This window comes from Camelus bactrianus, chromosome 22 (genome assembly GCF_048773025.1).
Source record: "Camelus bactrianus isolate YW-2024 breed Bactrian camel chromosome 22, ASM4877302v1, whole genome shotgun sequence".
Lineage (NCBI taxonomy): Eukaryota > Metazoa > Chordata > Mammalia > Artiodactyla > Camelidae > Camelus > Camelus bactrianus.
In genome coordinates, this window is record NC_133560.1 from 27335468 (window position 1) to 27356737 (window position 21270).

General features: G+C 43.2%; 1 protein-coding gene across 5 annotated transcripts in view; it reads right to left on the minus strand.

The window, feature by feature from the left end:
* Positions 1–431: 431 nt before the first annotated feature.
* Positions 432–21270, minus strand: part of ADGRE1 (adhesion G protein-coupled receptor E1) — a 38479-nt gene continuing 17640 nt past the window's right edge. For all 5 annotated transcript variants that reach the window (XM_010966790.3, XM_010966789.3, XM_010966788.3 and 2 more), the window contains 11 exons: positions 18529–18706; positions 17068–17187; positions 15468–15667; positions 14846–15016; positions 12472–12666; positions 10942–11177; positions 10368–10434; positions 8332–8423; positions 5534–5702; positions 5317–5421; positions 432–2719 (listed from right to left, as the gene is read on the minus strand). In XM_010966790.3, the coding sequence (XP_010965092.1) occupies positions 2714–2719; positions 5317–5421; positions 5534–5702; positions 8332–8423; positions 10368–10434; positions 10942–11177; positions 12472–12666; positions 14846–15016; positions 15468–15667; positions 17068–17187; positions 18529–18706 (1539 nt within the window). In that variant the 3' untranslated portion in view covers positions 432–2713. The remainder of the gene's footprint in view (positions 2720–5316; positions 5422–5533; positions 5703–8331; positions 8424–10367; positions 10435–10941; positions 11178–12471; positions 12667–14845; positions 15017–15467; positions 15668–17067; positions 17188–18528; positions 18707–21270) is intronic.

Below are 21270 nucleotides of genomic sequence, written 5' to 3' on the forward strand. Positions count from 1 at the left end.
CTTCCAGCAGGTTATCCTGGGCATATTCTCACAGTTGGGGCAGGGATGCAAGAGGAAGCAAGACTAATCACAAAAAGGACAAAAAGGATTACAGACTCACTTTAGGAGCCTCCGTTGGAGCCACAGTGGCTGAAGCCCATTGGCCAAAGCCAGTCTCAAGACCAAGCCAGAGCCAGAGCAGGAAGGGGTGACGAAGTTACAAGGAAGGGGTGTGGGGACACAGAGACCCTTCTTGAGGCCACCGATGCAACTGATCTATCGCAGCTGGCTCTGGTAAGCGCTGCGCGGTCTCCTGTTTCAATGTCCCTTAGAATTGCCACCTCCGTATGGGGTACTTTAGACCGGCCCAGTCTCATAAACGACGCTCCTGTCTGTAAACACGTCTCAGCCCCCTCCCAAGTTGTAGCTGTCACAAAGAGCAAAAGTCCAGCCTCTGCCAACCAGGTTTAATGTTGTTATCAAGTTGTCCCAATCATGAGCATTACTGAGCTAACTGAATCCCAAGTGGGAAGTTGATTCAAAGCAAATATTTAGTCTCTTCTCTGTATCCCCAAGGATTCCTGGGGTCAAAGGAAAAGAAGGAGAGGGTCTAAAGGTCTGCAAGAGGAACTCTGCAGTCAGGAGCTCAAAACCCAGCTCAGCCACCTACAGCTGTGTGATGCTGAGAAAATTACTTAACCTCTCTGGGCCTCACATTCCTCCTCTTCAAAATAGAGAGAAATCATTCATTCACTGATTCATTCAACGTATTTATGGAGAACCTACTAATTACAATTCCCTGTACTGATGGAGCTCAAAGTTTAAGTTGGAGACACCCAAGAAAATGAGAAATTATAACACACGCTAAAAGCACGAAGATGTAAAAAAAAAATTAATAAACAGAAACCTCAAGTAAATACAGTCAGAAGACCAGAAAGGGAAGCTCTCACATCCTGTGATGACAGCAGTCCCCAAGAAGAAGACGTCTCCTCTTCTTTCCTGGCAAGGACGCAGCCAGTGAAGAGCCTTGGGCTCTTTTTTCACTATAGCTCTCCCAACTTCCTTTTCCCCTCTGCAAAACTGTTCTCTTTCCCTTGCCGTTCAAGAACTCTCACATGGCTCACCACAGCTGCAGACCCTGAACTGCAATTCTCCACTGATTCTGAGTAAACTCATCTTCGCTAGAGAAATATCTGGCGGTCTACTTGCTTCAGCTCAACAAAGCCTCAGTAGACACACAGACATGACAGCTAATCCTACTTCAAGAGGTTTAAAGAATAATATAATATTGTAAATCAACTATATTTTAACTTAAAAAAAGAGAGAGAGAGATTCAAAGAATGCTTCCTGGTGGAAGTGATGACTCAGCTGACACTCAAAGGGAGGGTAGTACTGAGTAAGATTTTGAGAAAAGGTGTCATAGGAAGAAGGACTGGCAGGTGTAAAATCTCCAAGTCAATGTTTCCTTTCTGGTTTTAAAGACAAGCAGGACTATCAGCATGGCAAACCGAATATTCTAGAATATGCTAGAACATTCATGAGTGAACACAAGTCCTCGGCGGGTCGGGTTAAATCGCAGGCGCTGGTCCAGCAGATCTGGGGTGGGGCCTGGAATCCTGCTTTTCTGGCAAGGTGACGCCGATGCTCCTGGCTCACGGAGCCCACTTTGAGCAGGGAGGGAGGTATTAATGCTCCTGGCCACGGAAGGGAGGACATCAACATGTTAAATTTTCATCTCCTTTTTCTTTCAACTGACGTGTAGTTGATTCTCAATATGACATTAGTTTCAGGGGCACAGCATAGTCATTTGATATTCTCATAAATTATACTCCATATAAAGTTGTTATAAAACATTGACCATATTCCCTGTGCTGAACATTACATTCGTGAACCTTACTTATTTTACACCTAGTCGTTTGTACCTCTTAATTCCCTTTTTCTTTCCCTGGGACTCAAGGTTTTGGGGAGGGGGCACGGGGGGGGCAAGATGGGATGGCAGTAACTTTGTGAGCAGTGTCAATCGTCACCAAGTTATAAGAATGTTCCTGGAAGGGTGGGAGGAGATGGTTCCTTGCAAGGTTTCAGGAAACCAAAACATTTTCCAAAGGCTATTGTCATCAAGTGGCTCAGCTTTCTGTGAAACGCTGGAAGTCTGCTTCACCGACCACTTCTACTTACCGACACGACACTTTCAAGTGTTTCTGCCAAAGCGCCCTCTAAGCCCACGAGCTTTATTTACCCCCCTGGGGCTCTCAAGACAATTTTACTGACCATTTCTTTAAAAGCTGGAGGGTTCTTTGTTGAAAGTAAGCCAGCCAGTCATAAGACAAGTCACGTATTGAGGGCTACCCTGTGTGTTAAGCACGTAACAGGTGCCGGAGAGGCATTGCTTGGAGCCAGGCATCAGCAAGCTTCGGCAGCCAGAAGTCCTTGGTAATACTATTATTGCCCTGCGCTCTATTATCTTCCCAAAACCCACCAAAGTCAAGGAGCTGCAGAACACAGAAAGTAGAATGGTGACCTGGAACAAAAACTCCTGTTTCTCACCAGGGCGTGAAGCCCTGGGAAGGCTGCCCCACGCATCTGCGCTCCGAGCTGCCCAGAGCGCTGTGGCGCTGGCAGGATCCTGCGTTTCCACAGTAAGCTGAGAAGAGGAGGTTTCCGAGTAGGTTCCTGCAGGCACCTGCTTTCCTGAAATGTTGTTCCACTGCATATTTGAAAGCAAGAAAGGATTTTAACCCTGTGAGAGAAATCAGAATCTGAATCAGTGGCAGGCTTACTATAAATGCAAGTTCAGGGGTCATATCTATATGGACATGGGTCTTATAAATACAGAGGGAGGTGAATATGGCAACAAAAATGAGAAGGATAAACATCAAAATGTTAGCAGGGATTATCCCTCAACCTTTTCACCGTTGGTATTCCCACTCTCCAAGCTGGAAAGCCAGACACTTGCTGTGTCAAATTCTTTTGTCACTATGAGTGGTCATGTGATGCTGTGCTGACCAATTAGGTGAAAGGGAAATCGCTAAGGCGCTTCTGGGAAGGTTTTGTTTCCTGTCAAAGGGAGAGGATTGGAAGGAGAGTTTGCCACTCTGCCCCAACCCTCTTCTTCTTGCCTTGAATATGGTCTTGATGTCTGGAGCTATGGCAGCCACCTTGCAATCATGAAAATAATTGATGAGAAGCCAATATACTGTCAGTGGAATGGAAATCTAAGGAGAGCCTAGATCCTTAAGAACAACACTAAGGGATAGAACCAATCCAGCAACACCTAACTCTGGCTTCTCTTCTTGCAAGAAAAATAATTTCCTATTTAATTAAGCCACTGGAGCTTAGTTACCTTTGCTTGGAATACATCAGTGAGAAAATAAAACATTCTGGTAGGGGATGGAAGACCATAAATGAAATAAATAAAAAGGTTATAGTATGTTAGAAACTGGAAAGCACTATGAAAAGAGAATGAAGATAAGGAAGCAGAAGAGGCATTAATATCAGGGTGGGAGAGTAGGAAACTACAAAATGAGTTGTCGGAGGAAATCTCATTAATAAGAAATGACTGGAACAAAGATTTGAAGGAGGTGAGGGAAGTGAGAGAGTTGGCCATGTGGGTGTCAGGGCAACAACATTCAAGGCGGAGTGGGCATCCCATTCAAGGTTCCTTGAGTATTTGGTGCATTTGAAGAATCTTGATCTGGCCAGTGTGGGTGGACTAGTGAAGTGAGGGCTCAACTAATAGAAGACAAGGTCAGGAAGGAAAAGAGAGTCAGATCAGACAAGGCCTTGTGGGCCACAGGAGGACACAGGCTTTTACCCCGAGGAAGGTAGGAGCCATAGAGTGTTGCAGGCAGAGAAGGGATATGATCTGAGTCAGGTGTTCACGAGCGCCCTCTGGCTGCTGCAGGGAGAACAGGCCAAAGATGTGGCAAGGAAAAGGCAAGACCCCCTTTATGAGGCTGTTTCCATAATCCTGGTAGAGACAATAGGACGTGGACCACAGTGGAAGGAATGAAGGGAAAGAGAAGCGACCAGATTCTGGATCCATTTTGAGGAAGAGTCAGCAGGATTTGCTAATGGATCAGAGATGGGGGAGGGTGAGAAGGAAAGCAGAGGCAGGTTAACGTCATGGCTTCGCCTTGAACAGAAAAATAGAAGACCCTCACAGAAATGCAAGGTGGGGGGTCAGAAGCTCCCTTTGGAACATGTCATGTCTGCGACATCCATTAGATGTCTAAGCAGGAATGTTTGGTATGTGGTAGGTTGTATGAGTCTAGAATTCGGGAGAGGGGACTGGACTGCACATTATTTAAAACTTGGGGGGGTCACTGCTAACAGATGATGTTTGTAGCCATGAGATTGGATGAGATCCACTGTGTAGAGAGAAGTGTGTGCTTCGGTGGAAAAATGATGCAATTGTCAAAGGATACCCCTCCAGGTTACTCGAGTCTGACCTACAGTGGAGTTATTTTACAATGCTGTAAATTTTAAATAACTGACAAGGATGGAAAACAATTTCATGGAAAAATCAGTTTTGCCTCTACTTGCACATTCATTTCAATATTCTTGAAATTATGTATATAATTTACATATACTATATGAATTTTATATATAGTTAATAATTATATAATATATAATACATGTATATGTATAATTATATAATATCATATATTTATGTATAATTATATAATATATTTATATATATTTATATAACATATAATTATATGTATATAACATGTAGTTATACATAATTATCAATGTGGGAACCAGGCAGCTGTTATAATTGGTTCAAAAGAGAACACAAAGACCATTTGTATATCTTGTGTATTATGTATACATTATGAACATTGTATAGATTGTATACGTCATATGTGTACTATGTGTTGTGTATACATTACAAACATTGTGTACATTGTATACGTTATATGTGTGCTATGTGTTATGCATACATTATACACACTGCATGCATTATATGTATGATGTAAGACATATGTATGTCTGTCCTCTGGGTTCTCTTTTGAGCCAATTATAACATCTGCTGTTTCCCTCACTGATTAATGAGCAGGATAAAATCCTTAACGTACGCTTTTTTTATATCCTTATGAGTCATGATTTTATCTTTTTAGTTTGCATAGCTACTGAGGGGTAGAGCTGGGATTTAAACCCAGGCAGCCTGGCTCTTAAATCCCTACCCTTAGGTCCTGTACTTTATCAAATGAGCTAATACACAGGGGATGTGGTCAGCTCTTGATAGGTACTCAGTGTATGGTGGTGTCTAGCATTGCTCAGAAGCAGACACTCCATCTGACCAGAACTTGAGTGAAACACACAGTCTCTCACCGTTTTGGAAGTGGAGGGTATGGATGACAGTAAGATCCCTGAGGTGATGGACTGGGAGCTGGGTTTGGGTTTCCTGGTGACCCATCTCCTGCATTCTTCCCGTACCTGAAGGTGGAGGCACATTAGGGGGAGATGAATCACTCTTAGCTGCAGGGAAGTGTGTGGGCAGAGGCGTGTCCCCTGGAAGGAGAGGGTCTAGGGGGAAGCAGCTACGTACCTGGCGGCTGAGCAGACAATGAATGAGGAAGATGAAGGCTCCCTGCAGGCTGTTGATGATGGTGAACAGGTAGGCCATGATATTGGCCATGGGTCCAAACTGGAAGATGCCCAGCACCCAGGAGCACCCCAAGATAAAAATCTGGGCAAAGGCTTTGAATGTCAGTAACCTGGCAGGGACGATTTGAGGCAGATAAGGTTCATGCACCTCAGTGTTCATAGCGGCACTATTTACAATAGCCAAGACATGGAAACAACCCAAATGTCCATCAACAGACGGCTGGATAAAGAAGTGGTACACACACACACACACACACACACACACACACACACACACAGTGGAATACCACTCAGCCATAAAAAAGAATAAAATAATGTCATTTTCAGCAACATGGATGGACCTGGAGATTGTTATTCTAAGTGAAGTAAGCCAGAAAGAGAAAGAAAAATGTCATATGATATCACTTATATGTCGAATCTTAAAAAAATGGACACAAATGAACTATTTATTATTTCTAACTTAGATGATTGATTTTTAAATATGTGTGAGCACATTTGACGGTCCTTTATGATTGGATTACTGCATTCTGTTGATTCCCACTTTGTGGGTGGCTTTATTCCTTGATGACTATGTAAGTTTAAAAAGCTAAAGCTCTAAACTGTCCTTAGAAACAATGAACAGTACATACATGTAAATTTTTTAAATATGTGCAGTACATTGTATATATGTACTTACATGCAGTACATTGCATATGTGCAGTCAAATTATATCAACTTTACCTAATAAAAATGAAAAATGAAAAAAAAAAGGGCTAGAAGGACCTACTGGTCCAAGAATTTGGGACACATTAAGTGAATGGTGAAGCCATCGCATGAAATACTACGAAGTCTTCCTCTTTATTGAGGTGACACATAACATAAGACTAACCATCTTAGCCATTTAAAGTGTGTGATTTGGTGGCATTTAGCACGTTCACAATATACAAATAGCACCATTTTCCAATTCCAAGACATTTTCATCAGCCCCCCTAACAAACTATGTACCTGTTAAGCAACCCTCCATTCCATTCTCTGCCAACTAAAACAACCCAGATGTCCATCAGTAGATGAACAGGTAAACAAAATGTGATCCATCCTTACAGTGGAATATTATTTGGTCATAAAAAGGAATGAAGCCCTGGCATGCACTACAACATGGATAAACCTTGACCACGTGATGCTCAGTGAGAAAAACTAGTCACAAGAGGCCACATAGTGCATGATTCAATTTACATGAAGTGTCCAGAATAGGCAAATCTACAGAGATAGGGAGTAGATTATAGAAACATTTTTTTATTTTTATTTTTAAAAAAATTTGGGGGGGGGAAGTAATTGGGTTTAATTTTAGGTTCATTGTTTATTTTTTTAATGGAGGTTGCTGGGGATTGAACCCAGGACTTTGTGCATGTTAAGCAGGCACCCTACCACCGAGCTCTGCCCTCCTCTAAAAACATTTTTTAAATGAGATGAGAGTGACAGTGTCCTGGAGTGGGCAAGGGTCCAGGCTCTGGGTCAGACTGCCTATAAATAAATTGTAACTAATCCATTCATGAACTCTGTGGCCCTAGGAAATTACTTTAGCTCACTGTGCCTCAGTTTCCTCAAACAGACACAGCAATACTAATACAACACCTACACACCGGCCTTCTTGTTCTTCAGATTAAATTATGAGATGGGAAGACCCTAAGGATGTTTAGAACAGGATCCGGCACAAAATAAATATTTTTGTTAGCTGTTTTTAACCTTAAGTATTGATATGAAGTAAGCTACATATCACGTGGAAAAAAGCCAAGGTGCAGAATAATAGGTACAGTATCCTACCACTTATGTAATAGAAGACGGACTTGTAAGTATGGAATATTCTAGAAGGAAGCTTAAATAGCATGATAATGGTTGCTTAGGACAGGAGGGATCTGGGGACCCAGGGGCTCAGGGAATGACTTCATAGTACTTTTTTACTACTTAATTTTTCTTACCATCGCACATTTTAACTTTCTGATTAACTTTTAAAAAATAGCTTTTAGAAACAAGCACTCAAGAAAGGTGAGGAATTAGACACTGATAGGAAATCAAGCAAAGGACACCATCAGGTTCCTGACAATAAAACCTGGACACCGTGTGGGTTTAGCCGGTTCCTCAAGTGACCCTTAGTTGAATGAAGAAGTTAAGAAAGCAAATGGTCTACAGGAATACGGAAAAGTTCTATACCCATAAGATTAAAAAAATGAAAATAAAATAATGAGATTGTAAATGTCATCTATTAAATCAGCAAAAAACAAAAATGATAAATCCTAGTGTTGGCAAAGCTGCAGATAAAAAAACACTACTGTAAATGGAAACGTTTTCCCAGAAATATGTTATTAAGAGGGAAATGGCTATGAAAATAAGATAGTATGAGTCTGACTTTGTAAATATGTACACATGAGTATCAGGAGAATTAGAAAAATTATTAATAGTTTTAATATATGAAACACTCACTCCTCCTAGTAACTGGGCTAAATGCTTCATAAGCCACATGAAGTAGGTGGTATTAATATCCCCATTCTACAGATGAGGAAACTGAGTTTCAGGAAGGTTATGTAACTTGCCTAAGGTCACACAGTTTTAAATGGCAGAACTGAGGTTTGAGAGCCCCTGATCTAACACTGTGCTATTCCGTTTTGGACATAGGACCAGGCTTACAAAAGGTATTCAATAAACATTTGAGGAAAGAAGGAAAGGAGACTAGAAGAGGAGAGGAAAAGGAAGGAGGGACTAAACCTGGTGTCTTTAAGTGTCGAGACTTCAGCATTGACGCTAGAAAGCTTCTGCCTCAGGATCCACAATGTCCAAGTCAGGAGGAAGGAATTGACCTACAAAGTCAAGCAGAAGGAGTCAAGAAGATATAGAAATGGACAATGACCAGACCACCTGTAAAAGCAGAACTCTGACCCACAGTCTGTGGTAACCATTCCAGGAAGCAGAATATTAACTCGTGTAGCAACTGACCCAAAAAAGACCAGAACTTGATTAGTAATCGACAGCTTCCTTAATTTCTGCCCTTGCTTCCGATGCAAGACCAAACGGAGAAAGCAATCATGGACCCCTAACGAAACACATGGGACGCCCCACTTTTTGATAGCCTACCTATAGCATCCCATGCCTACCTTAAGCCTCCAATCAGGGCACACCTGAAGCTGTCCCTTTTTCCCTCTATGGTGCGTTCCTACTCCTCTGCCTGCTTTTGAGTCTCTGAGAAGTGCTGATGGAGACTGACTCCCCTACTATAGCAACCTCCTAATAAACAGCCTTTCTTTGTTCTTGAATGATCTTCCTTTATTTTCATTGGATGCATCTAGGAAGTTAGAATCAAGACCAGTTAGTTCCTTGTCATGGGGCTGTTCCCCTTCCCAACAAAAAGGTATGTAGAAGCCCTAACCCTCACACCTCGGAATGCAGCCTTTAATGGAGATACAGTCTTTCCAGAGGTGATCAAACTTAAATGAGGCCTTTAGGGTGGGCCCTAATCCAATATGGCTGATGTCTTTGTAAAACAGGGCATTTTGGACACAGAGACAGACATGCACAGAGGGAAGACAATGCGAAGAGATTCAGGGAGGAGACAGACTTCTACAAGCCAAGAAATGCCTGCGGCTACCAGAAGCTGGACAGAACGGAAAGAGACACTTTCCTAGAGCCTTCAGACAGAGCGTGGCTTGCTGACTCCTTGACTTCAGACTTTAAGCCGTCAGAACTGTGAGTCAATTCTGTTGTTCTAAGCTACCCACTTTGTGATACATGGACCCCCCCAAACCTGAAAGAAATAAGAGCAAAACCCCTCTGAAGGAATAAAACCTCAAGACTTCCCAAAATTTAGATCAGTCAAATACGAGCTCGCAATTTAACAATTACAAGTGACAAAGAAACAAGCCACCATGAGTGAGAGTCAGAAGATTCTCATCTTGCAGGACTGGAGAATCTAGATTGGAGGCAAGGAAGCAAGGAGATGGTGTCCAGCATCCCCAGGCTTTCCAGAGAGTAGAATGGAGCTGCCAGGGGCTTGGGGAAGGAGGAAATTGGAAGACATTGGTCTAAGTTTCAAGGAAACAAAGTTTCAGTTATGCAAGATGAGTAAATTCTGGAGTCTAATGTGCAGGATAGTGACCACAGTTAGCAACACTGTATTATTTACTTGAAATTTGCTGAAAGGGTAGTTCTCACCACCACCTCCCAAAAAAGAATCAAACAAAGAAACAAAGAAAGAAAATAAAAAGAGAAAGAAAAATGGCAGCTATGTGAGGTGATGGATCTGTTAATTACCTTGATTGTGGCAATCATTTCACAATGTATACATATGTCAAAATATCAAATTATACACCTTAAATATATACAATTTTTGTCAATTAAACTTTCATAAAGCTGAAAAAAGAATCTCCAGGCGTCCTTTGGCCACCACCCCACATTTACCTCCCTTCAACACCACCCACCAACGAACTGTTCTCAGTTTCTTCCTGCCTCTTCTTTTATTCAAGACCTTTACTCAAAAGAGATTTATAGACTCATTTTTACTGAAACACGAAGTACAGATAAGAAGTGTTCCCTCCCAGGGGATTTGCAGTTGATGTAAAAAAAAAAAAAAAAATCACAAATCAAAGAAATTACACTCTAACTTGGAAATCTCAGGAATCAAGGGTCCAAAAGGAGAACGTTTGAGAGAAATAAGTGACCAGAGCTTTGCAGTTCTCACTGGCACTTCCTGATCCCTCGGGTCTCCCGGCTGCCTCTCCAGAACACACTACACCGAGCAACTGGCTTACCACAATAATTGTACAAACGGGCCCCAGGAAACTCCAGGTGAACCCTCTGTCTGTATTCAGCCAGCAGCTACGGAGAGAAACAGGAGTCAGTGCTTGTCTCAGAGTCCCGACCCAAAAATTACTCACGCCCTGTCAAATGCACTCATGGAAGAGAATATTAGGAGGTAAGACTGAGATGAACATTTTCATGATGGGCCAGATTTCAGCTTTCCTCTTTCAGACCTTCTTCCTGGGTGAATGTTCCTGAAATATTCACTTAATGCCTTGGGTAGAGCTCATTTCTCACTTCATCACCTTTATAATCCCCCTCCACTGAAACACTTTGTCATTCAAATCTCAGCTCAAATGTCACCTCCTCTGAAAAGCCATTACCCCTGGTCCTTCCCTAGCAGAACTTGCTGCTTTAAAAATAATAATAATAATAACATCTAATAACATAATAATAATAACATCTAATATCAGTATCATAAATTACCTTGTTCAGTTATTTGTAAACTGTCCATCTTCCCCTTCTAGACTATGAGCTGCAGAAGGAGGGGGAGAATTTTCGGGGAGATAGAAGGATGTCACTTACCGATTATACGTCCCGTAACCGCGTGGGTGCATGCTGGCAGAGACGGCCACCACCAGCCCTGGGAGCCCGTAGCCAAAGGCACAGAGATACAGCATCTTGATGTTTCGAGAGCTGAAGTAATTCACCACTTTCAGATTCCTGACCATGAGGAAGAGCATCACGGCTTCCACCAGCATCCAGGAGAAGCACGCAAGGAAAAGGTAGTGCAGGAAGCCGGCGATGACGGCGCAGCCCACCTACAGGGGAGAGGCCGCACCTTCAGGCTCCCCGGGGCCAGGCGGTGGGCTCAGAGTAAGAGGGCAGAGCAGGGGCTGCTTTGATTGGAGCTCCCCAGAACGGTCCCTTCATTCATCCCACAAATATTTAGAGAGAATTCTTCACCACAGGTGGTTCCATCCCTTTGGTAGGGGGACCAGTCGTCCTGGTTTGCCTGGAACTGGACTTTCTCAGGACGTGTAACTTTCAGTGCTAACACTGGGAGAGCCTGGGGGAAAATGGATAGTTGATCGCCCGACTTTAGGGAATGTTTGATGATATGGGGGGGGAGGGGAGGGGTCCCCAAACTACAGCCTTAAGCTGGCTGCTTGTTTTGTGAATGATATTTCGTTGTCACACAGCTACCCCCATGTATGCATCCTCTATGACTGCTTTCGCAGTGAAACAATGGCACTGAATAGTCTTGACAGAGAACATAGGATCTGTAAAGCCCAAAATATTTATATTGGCCTCTTAACAGAAGAAGTTTGCCCACTTTTGGTCACATGATGGGAGTGGGGCGCACAACTAGCATTTAGAGTTCAAGGGGCCTGGAGAGAAAAACATCCCGCAGTGAGAGGGGGAGCTCTGCAGGAAGGATGATCGCACCACCCCAAATGCTGGTAGTGCTTCCTTTGGAAAAACGCTGAGTTTACTGTCTCTGGCAGTTATTGGGGGCAAATTGGGTAATGCTCTTGCTTTCCTGCACATAGGCTACTGGGGGAAGTAGATACACAAGTGAAACAAAGAATCAACATAGTTTCAAATCAGTGCTGGGAAAGGAAGCAAATTAGAATGAGAAGCAGTAGAACTTCTCTGCGGCAGCACCACTATTTGTAACACTATTGCCAGATTCTTTTCTGTCCTGGGGAGGGATGCTGTCCTGTGCACTGCAGAATGTTTAGCCGCATCCCAGGCCTCCACCCACTACATGCCAGCAGCGTCCTCTCCCAGTGTGGACAACTAACAATATCTCCAGATATTCCCAGTGTCCCCAAGGGGGCAGAATCATCCTGGGTGAGAACCAACGGCTTAAAGAATAATAGGACGGGCCATCACAATACATAACATGATCAGGAAAATTATTTTCAGCTGAGACCTATCACTCAGAGGAGTCAACTAGGTGAGAAGCTGGGGAATGAGTAACGAAAGCGGGCACAGCATGTGCAAAGGTCCTGAGGTGGAAGCAAGCATAGAGGAGTTAGGGAGGGATGAGCAGAGGCAGATGTGGGGATGATGGGGCTGAATGGGGACACAGTCTGAGGGCTGTGAGACCTTTCCGTCAGTCTTGTCTGCACCGGTGAGGAAGAGAAGCTTGGCCAAGAAGAGGCACACACAGAGGTGCAGGTGGAGGTAGGTGTTTTGGTTGTGGATGGTGCGACACAGCAGGAAGGTGATGATGGCCATGGCGAGACACACCAGGGAGATGATGAGGCCCACATGGCTGATGACATACAAGGCAAACTCCATCTGTCAGGAAAGAGACACACTGTTGGCCTCAGAGAGGGACTAATATTCCCCCAGGCAGAAAAAAGAATTATCCAGGCTCCTGGCTTGGGGATCTTGTCTCCATCTGATACTCAGAGTGAACTAGATATTGGTCACCGTCGTCCTTTGGCATCCATCAGCGCCCATCCTCACCCCTGCCCTGTGCCCCTTCCCTGTAGGACAGGTGTCTACAAACCACATTTCCCATAATCTCCTGGGGCTAAGGTTCTGCAAGTCATTTAGATTTTCCAGTGAGATGCACACATGAAAGTTTTGAAAGGCCGAATGGAAGCAGATACCAGTTTTCTGCAGACAGGAATGAGCTGTGGCTGGACTCCACATTCCAACTGTCCAGTCTTTAATTATGTGGTTGTGGGGTGACCTGTCTGCAGTAATTTCTGACCTCTGGATTACAGCTGCAGAGAGGTGATCTTGAAGCCAAAATCGAAGTGGCAGCCTCCTCCTTCCCTTCCACGATTCTTTGAGCATTTAGTTCCCTGTATTAAATCCTTTTCTGTTTGAAATACCTAGAGTGGTTCCTGTTTCCTGAACTGGACCGATTATAGCCATTCAGAGATGCCCCAGCTTCTGAGAGTGGACATGACCAGTTGAGTCCTCCCCCTATGCCATCATTAATCATAAATTTTAAATTTATTTGGGTGCTTTCTGTGTGCTAAAGATATGCCAGGCACCATCTCACTACCTCTTCTCTATGGTCTCAGGATGACTACGGTTCTGCCAGTTTCTAGCTGTATGAGTTTGGGCAAGACACTTAACTGCTGTGTGCCTCAGTTTCCTCATCTGTCAAAAAGAGGATAGCTGCTAACAGTAGCTACCTTACAGGACTGTTCCAGGAGACTTCAAAGAAAATACCGAAAGTACTCACAGCAGAGCAGGAAGCATATTATGCCCTCTATAAATATTAGTGTTCATCATTATTTTTCTGTTGTGCTCATTTTTGAGATGAGAGACCTGGGCACAGCTCAGAGAGGTTGAGTGACTTGCCCTAGGAAACACAGCTAGAAAGTGATCGAGATGAGACTTGAAACTAAGTCAGTCTTGCACTGAATCCAAATCTCTTAAGTCCTAAGTCTCACATTCCTCTAAATACATTCAGGACCTCCCTGGCAGAGAACTGAACCTCAGATCTGGCGTGAGAGGCAAGGATGCTCACCACAGCACTGATGAGCAGGTCCTTCCTCTCTACCAAATCTAGTCACTCACCAGGGCTCATTTCAGGTCCCATCTCGCCCCAATCTATCCCCAGTTCTCACTGCGTAACTCTAATTCCTGTGGTACAACCTGTTGCACCACTGACATGCATACCTCGGAGATATTAAGGCTCAATTCCAGACCGCTGCAATAAAGCGAATATTGGCAGTAAAGTGAGCCACACCACTGTTTCTCTCCCAGTGCATGTAAAGCGCGTGTTTACACTGCACCCTACTCTACTAAGTGTGTAATAGCATATGTCTAAAAAATGTAGACTTTAATTTAAAGATGTTTTATTGCTAAAAAAAAATGCTACCATCACTGAGTCATAATCTTTTTGCTGGTGGAGGGTTTGAAATATTGTAAGAATTACCAAAATGTGACACAGAGACATGAAGTGAGCACATTCTATTGGGAAAATGATGCTGGTCGACCTGCTTGGTGCACACAGGGCTGCCACAGACCTTCAGTTTGTCACACACACAAAACGCAGTATATGCGAAGTGCAATAAAGCCAAGTGCAATGAAGCAAGGTATGCCTGTGGGCGATTTTGCAGGAAGAGCCCTCTAGACCCAGACCATCCTGGGTTCAAACCCCATCTCCACCGATTACTAGTTTCATGGTGAGACAGGCTACGGAGCTTCAGTGCTGTAAAATGGGTCTGAAAACATCTAACTTAAAAAGTCCAGCATAGAGTAGGTTCAGTAATGGGGTCGTAATTGTTCTTGTGCCCACACTTGTTTAGGGTCATTCCTCACTTCAATATATGCGTGTCATGGCTTCCCAACCAGACCGTGAATTCTCCCAGAGCAAAGGTGTGGCACACACCCTGTCTGTCCGCCATGGCCCCCTCCCACAACACCCAATGCCATGAGAGGCGCCCAGTGAATGTTTAGTCAATATTAGCCATCGGATTTGAGGAGTCAAAGCCAGAGCATCAGTACTGACCGTGAGATCCCCAGAAGCCATGATGATGGCCAGATTCACCATTCGATTACAGCTGCAGACGGTATGCGTCTCAGAAGCTTCCAGCAACTCACAGCCAGAAGTTGTCCATCTACCTCTCTCCACATCTGTGCTCCAGGAAACACAGAAAGGTCTCTCAAAATTCTTCTTTCGCTGAAAATTCAAAGGCTTTGGTTACCTGAGAATCCCTCTTGAATGGATTCAATCTGACCAACCTCAAGAAGATGAGGGTATGTCCTACAAGGAATGGGGAAAATGCTGCTGTCTCTACATGCAGTGATGAAAAGAAACATCTTGGGTGCCAGACCTGTCTCTACCACTGACTTAGTCATAGCTTGTGTAAATAAAGTCTGTGTAAATGTTCCTGCATCGGTATTACTTAATCTAACCTAAACCTTGTCCACTGATGAATGGGAAAGCGCCACACAGAAGCAGGAGAACTAATCCTTCTAGTGGTGGGTTTTTGAGGATCAGCTTAAATTGCTAGAAATTGCGGACACTTGATGTCTTAATGAGTCCCTGTCAAAAATGAGAGTTAAGTCCATTAGAAGATGGGAAGTTCCCAATAGTTAGTTGGGGGCCCAGTGGAAACTTCTTCACAGACCTCAGTGTTCTCCAGGGTGTAGATGACAGGTTTAGAGAACCCATCTTTCTTCTCTCCTGTTATGATGCCCCCAGTGACACGAGAATTCATCTTCAGCTTCTCCTGGGAGTTGGCGAAGGGAGTCTGAGGGTTTTGGAAGTAACTCTCATCTAAAACAGCCTCCATACCCACATAGGAGACAAAGGCCACCCCGTTGACATCTGCAATTTCCCCCAAATGCAAAGAAGAAAAAAGGAGATCATTTGCTTAGTAGTTACTACAGAAGACCCAATACATCCACACTCAGCCACATTTTAATATCCCATTTATCTCTATGCCATCACTGGCCTTCTCTGAGGATTGAAACACCAGCAGACTTCCAGGTGGGTGACCTTCACCAGAACCATAAAAAAAAAATCTTGAGGTGCTATTTACCTGGAGAAATCTTGGCTACATTTAAAAACAAATTCAAATTTGCATTTTTAAGGAACAATTCAGCTCTGCAGTGGGAAATTAGTTTCCTGCCCACGTTTACGGTTATTCTTGTTCAATCTCCTTGGTGGGCTTCCCCTTTCAATGTCGGTGGTCCCCAGAGATGTGTCCTCACCTTGCTCCCTGGGCCCTCAAGACAGCATGTAGACCAGGAGGTGACAAACAGGAGTTTCAGGCCAACCTGGCCATTGGCTCTTCTTGTCAATAAGAGTTTCATTGCAACACAACCTTACCCATTCATTTACATGTCACCTGTGAAAGCTTTTGCACTACGACAGCAGAGCTGAATAGTTGCAACAGGTTGTGTTGTCCAAAATGCCTAAAATACGTACTAACCGCCCTCTGCAGGGAAAGCTTGCCAATCCCCGATACAGATTAGTGCTGACTGCTAGAAATACACTATGAGCCACAGGTGTAATTTTAAATTTTCTAGTAGCCACATTATATTTGTGTGTGTGTGTGTTTAATTTTATTACTGAAATGTAGTTGATTTACAATATTAGTTTCAGGTATACAGCCAAGGAATTCAATTATACATCCACATAGATATATTTTTTTCAGATTCTTTTCCAGTATATGTTATTACAAGAAATTAAATATAGTTCCCTGTGCTCTACAAGAGGTCCCTGATTTTACCTGTTTTGTATACAGTAATGTATGGTAGCCACTTTTTAGATCAGTGAAAAAAAACAGGTAATTTTAATTACATATTAACTCAATACCTGCAAAATATTATCATTTCAACATGTAGCCAGTATAAAAATTATTAATGAAATATTTTACATCCTTCATTTTTTTTTTTTTTTTGTACCAAGCCTTTGAAATCTGGCATGTGTGTTAGACTCGCAGCCTGGCCACACTTCAAGGGCTCAGTGACAAAGCGTGGCCAGTGGCTGCCGTACTGGACAGTCGAATGTCTTGGCGCCCCAGCGTTGTGAGACAATCTGTCCAATGTCCGACTCCCCTCACAGATGGAAACCCCCAGAGGGCACGGGCTCCTTCTGGCCCCGTCACTGCTGACTCCCTCACCACCTGGCACGGGGCTTGTCACCTAGCAGGGCATCAGTCCGTATCCGCTGACTGAACACACCACAGCCGCCCTCCCCTGTTGTCAGGAGTGGCCCTGTACCTGCGGATTCAGATTCTTTGATGGTGGAACACCAGATCTTCATCTCATCCCCTTTTGCTTTCAAGATAAAGGTCTCGCTCTCTTCAGAGCATTCCTCACTGATAACTCTGCTCTCAATATCTGAAAGGAGAAAGGGAGAATTTGCCCGGAGTCACCCAAGAAAGTGGATCCTGAATGTGGTCTCTGGCCAGGAAAGGCACACACCCCCAGTGTAGCTTTCTTGCAAAGAATGGAAAGGGCCGCTCGCCGCGGGAATGGTCTTGAGCCCCTGGATGAAGGACAGGAGGATGGGAGCAGCAAACAAACGAGAAACGCAGCAGGAACATCAGGAGTGAGTGTTCACGTCTCGGGGGCGCCCGGGGGAAAGGCGGGGGAGAAGTCAGCAGCGATGCAGGGCAGCGGAGTTATGACCCTCGGGCTACTCCACATTTAGACAAGTTTTCCAAAAGCCAAAGGAAATCAGAAAGGTCTGGAGCAAGCACAGCGCAGCGGACAAGGGGCCAGCCTCCTCCTAATCCAGCGCCCTGCTGGATTTTTCCCAAGCGCGCACGCTCTGCCGGGTAAACCAGCCATTTGTTTGTCTATTGCCTGACTCAGCTTACTAAACTGTAAGACGCATGGGGCCAGTTTTGTTCACTCCTGGTGGCAGTCCACCAAATGTTTTTTTTCCACCCTGGCCTCCTGGGCACCTGTTAGGACGGAACTTCCTAGGGTTATGTGACTGATACTGGAAGCAGTACCAGGAGCTGGGTGCTGCCGTGAAGCAGGCATAGCCCCCAGTACTCGCAAGCAGTCCCCATCAAGCATGTTCAGGGCAGTGAAGCCATACCTGTGCCAGTAAGCAGAGGGTCAGGCAAGCAGCAGTGACAAACATCCCCAAGTTTTAGTGGATTAAAAATAACAATTATTTCCCATTAATGCACTGACTTGGGGCTGTGTTCTGTGTTAGCTTTACCCTGAGACCCAGGCAGATGGACAAACTGATCTGAAGCACGGCCAGTCCCTAGGGCAGAGGGAAGAAAGCCCTTCATGGTCTCACGCCAGCAACAACTGCAGTCACAACGAATTGGCCTGAACTAGTCACGACCCCCACCTAAACCCAAGCCAGAAAGTACAGTCCTGCAGGGGAAGAGGGAGCTGGGAATATCTGAACTTGGAAAATAGCGATCATACCTGAACACCTGGCACATCGCAGGCAGTCAACACATATTTGTTGAATGAACTAATGACACACTGCAAGCAGTGCCTGGTAATACACTTTTTTTTTTTCAGTAATACACACTTAACACAATGCCAGGCACTTGATAAAAGGAAGGTGTTGTTAAGATGATTAGACTTGCTTTGCTGTGATTTCAGTGGTTAGAAACAGTTGGGGAAATGGTATATGGAGACTCACACTGCCAAAGTCACCCCTCTAAGGCAGTGCCCAAGTGTGACCTTGTCATGAAGTAAATATCCTACCCAAGTATTCCGTCTGAATACTTTGACTGCTGTTCTCCGAGGGTTTCAGAAGAGCTGCCAGTGTGGTGCTCTCCACGCTCTCCAGCAGGACTGTGGCCAGGATGGATGTCTTCTCTTTAGTGAAGTTGGACCATGTGGATGTTTGTTCAATCACAGAGGCGAAGCTCTCAGCGGTACTCTGCAAGGAAAGATGTGCTTGCCCTCTCTCTCTCCCATCAATGAAACAGCAGTTGTCCCCTCTCTCTCATCAAGAGAATGGATTGACAGTTTAGGAAAACAAGGAATCAAAAGGACATTCACTTAGCTGCCTTCTCCTGATTGAAGAAGCCCCACCGGGAATGAAAATTGGTATAACCTTTATAACCTTTATGACAGGCGGGCAGAGAGTCAGCACTTGTCACAGCACAAATTGCACGTACCCTTTTGACTCAGCAATTTCCCTTCCAGGAATCAATCCTCCCAGAAATGCTTAAAAATTGTGCAAGAGTCTTGTCTAACAATATTCACTTCAGTGTGGCTGGTGATAGCAAGAATTCAGAAAGCCCAAATGTCCAACAGGTTGGTTAAATACATTATGATAAAATCAAATCATGGGGTAGCATGCAGCTGTTAATAAAAGACTGATGTAGAGTATCTGTATGTATCAACAAGCCGGCATGTCCATGAGCTATTGTCAAGTAAAGCAAATTACAGAATATCGTGTATATGCTGCCTCATTTAGGTTTTTTTTTTAATTGAAATATATTCAGTTACATTGTGTCAATTTCTGGTGTACGCATAATATCCCCAGTCATGCATATATGTACATATATTCATTTTCATATTCTTTTGCATTAAAGTTATTACAAGATATTGAATTTTAAAGAATAAGCACTTTCATTTAAAATTTTATATTTATGGTATTTATGTTTCTGGCACTAATTGAGATTTTAAGATAAATGTAATTAATTCCTCTAGTGAGCCAAGTATGAAGTGTCATATATATTAACTTATTTAACTTTATGAAGATACCTATGAAATAGAGGCTATTATTTCCAGTTTGGTTGGGGAAACAAGGATACATATCTGGTAGATGGCGGAACCAAGATTTGAAACTTGGAAGTCTGGCTTCAGAGGGGAATCCTAAATCACTGCTCTAAAGCCCTTACAGTGGGTACTCAATAAATGGGTTCAATGTCTGTGTGTGTGTGTTATACATGCATTCACAAAGTAAAAAGATGTGGAAAGACACACATTGAAATGTTAACATTGGTTATTTCTGAGGACCTGGTTTGAATCCAGCCCACTGGTGAAGGAAATTAACTGAAATTTGGCAGAGGTACATTTCTATCTATCCAAATTTGATCATAAGAAGATGAAAAGAATTTCAAGAAGAACTGAGTCAGGGTGAAACTTGAGAAAGGTTTGTCCAGGAAAAACAGGATGCTGAGTTCTGTAACCACGTCCCAACTGAACGGCATAATTTTGGGGTCCCTTCCCACCAACACAGCGGAAAACTCTCAGCTAGAATCACCCTGGAAAAAAGCGGCCCTGAATTTTATGGTGTTGAAATCCCATTAAAACCCTCTTTGATGTGTTAAATCTATTCTCCTTAGCTGGGAAGGTTATTTTATATCCTCAGGAAAGAAAAGAGCATAGGCAAGCTAAAACTCCATAGTGGTAACACTTCTGCATTAATTTTAGAAGGTTCTGTAATCTTTGGAATAATTTATAAACCTGTTGTTTAAAGGGTTGGAACAATTTGACACATTAGAGAAGTGAACCAGTTAACCTCATGATCTCATTGCAAAAAGCAATTAGACCTGTGATTTCGATACAAACAGTTTAAGAGAAGGTGGTTGTATATATACTGTATAGAACATTTTAAAAACTCTGAATTATTATATTCATACATTTGATTGATTCGATTTATGAATCCCTTAAGGGCATAGCGACCTTGCCTTTTAGGTTTTAAATCGTGCCTATTAGGTATTTGAAATTTAGAGGGAAATGAGAATATTTGTAAATGGTAGAAAACGTTTGAGGGAATTTAAATAAATTTGTCAAAATTTAAATAAATTTGTTATTATTTATAGAAATTTAGTCTGAAAACCCTATGAATGTATACATTTCATGAATAAACATGTTATACTAATAAATCAACTTAAAATTAATCAAAATACAAGCAAAATGTTATTCTCTTTTAATTTTATCTTTTTTAAAATTTTTGTTGTTGTTGTTGCAGGGGTAATTAGGTTATTTATTTATTTATTTATTTATTAAGTGGAAGTACTGGGGATTGAACCCAAGACCTCATGTATGCTAGGCACTCACTCTACCACTTGAGCTATACCCCCCCTCACCCTAAAATATGCAATTGTAATGACCTAGTGATCCTAGTCCTAGGTATTTACCCTTGAGAAATGAGAATTCAGGTTCACACACACATACATACATATTGTACATAAATGTTTATAGCAGCTCTATTGGCAATCGCCAAAAGTTGGGGTGGGGATGGGAGAATGAAGAGATCTTGGTCAAGCGCAAACAACCCAAATATCCTTCAAAGATGAATGGATAAATTAACGGTGGGGCATCCATAAAGTGGAATACTACTCAGCCACGAAAAGGACTGGAACACTAGCACACGCCACAGTGTGGGTGAAGCTTGGAAACATGACATTCAGTGAAAGAAGCTGGATGCAGAAGACCACATACTGCACAATTCCATTTACATAAAATGCCCAGAATAGCAAATCTACA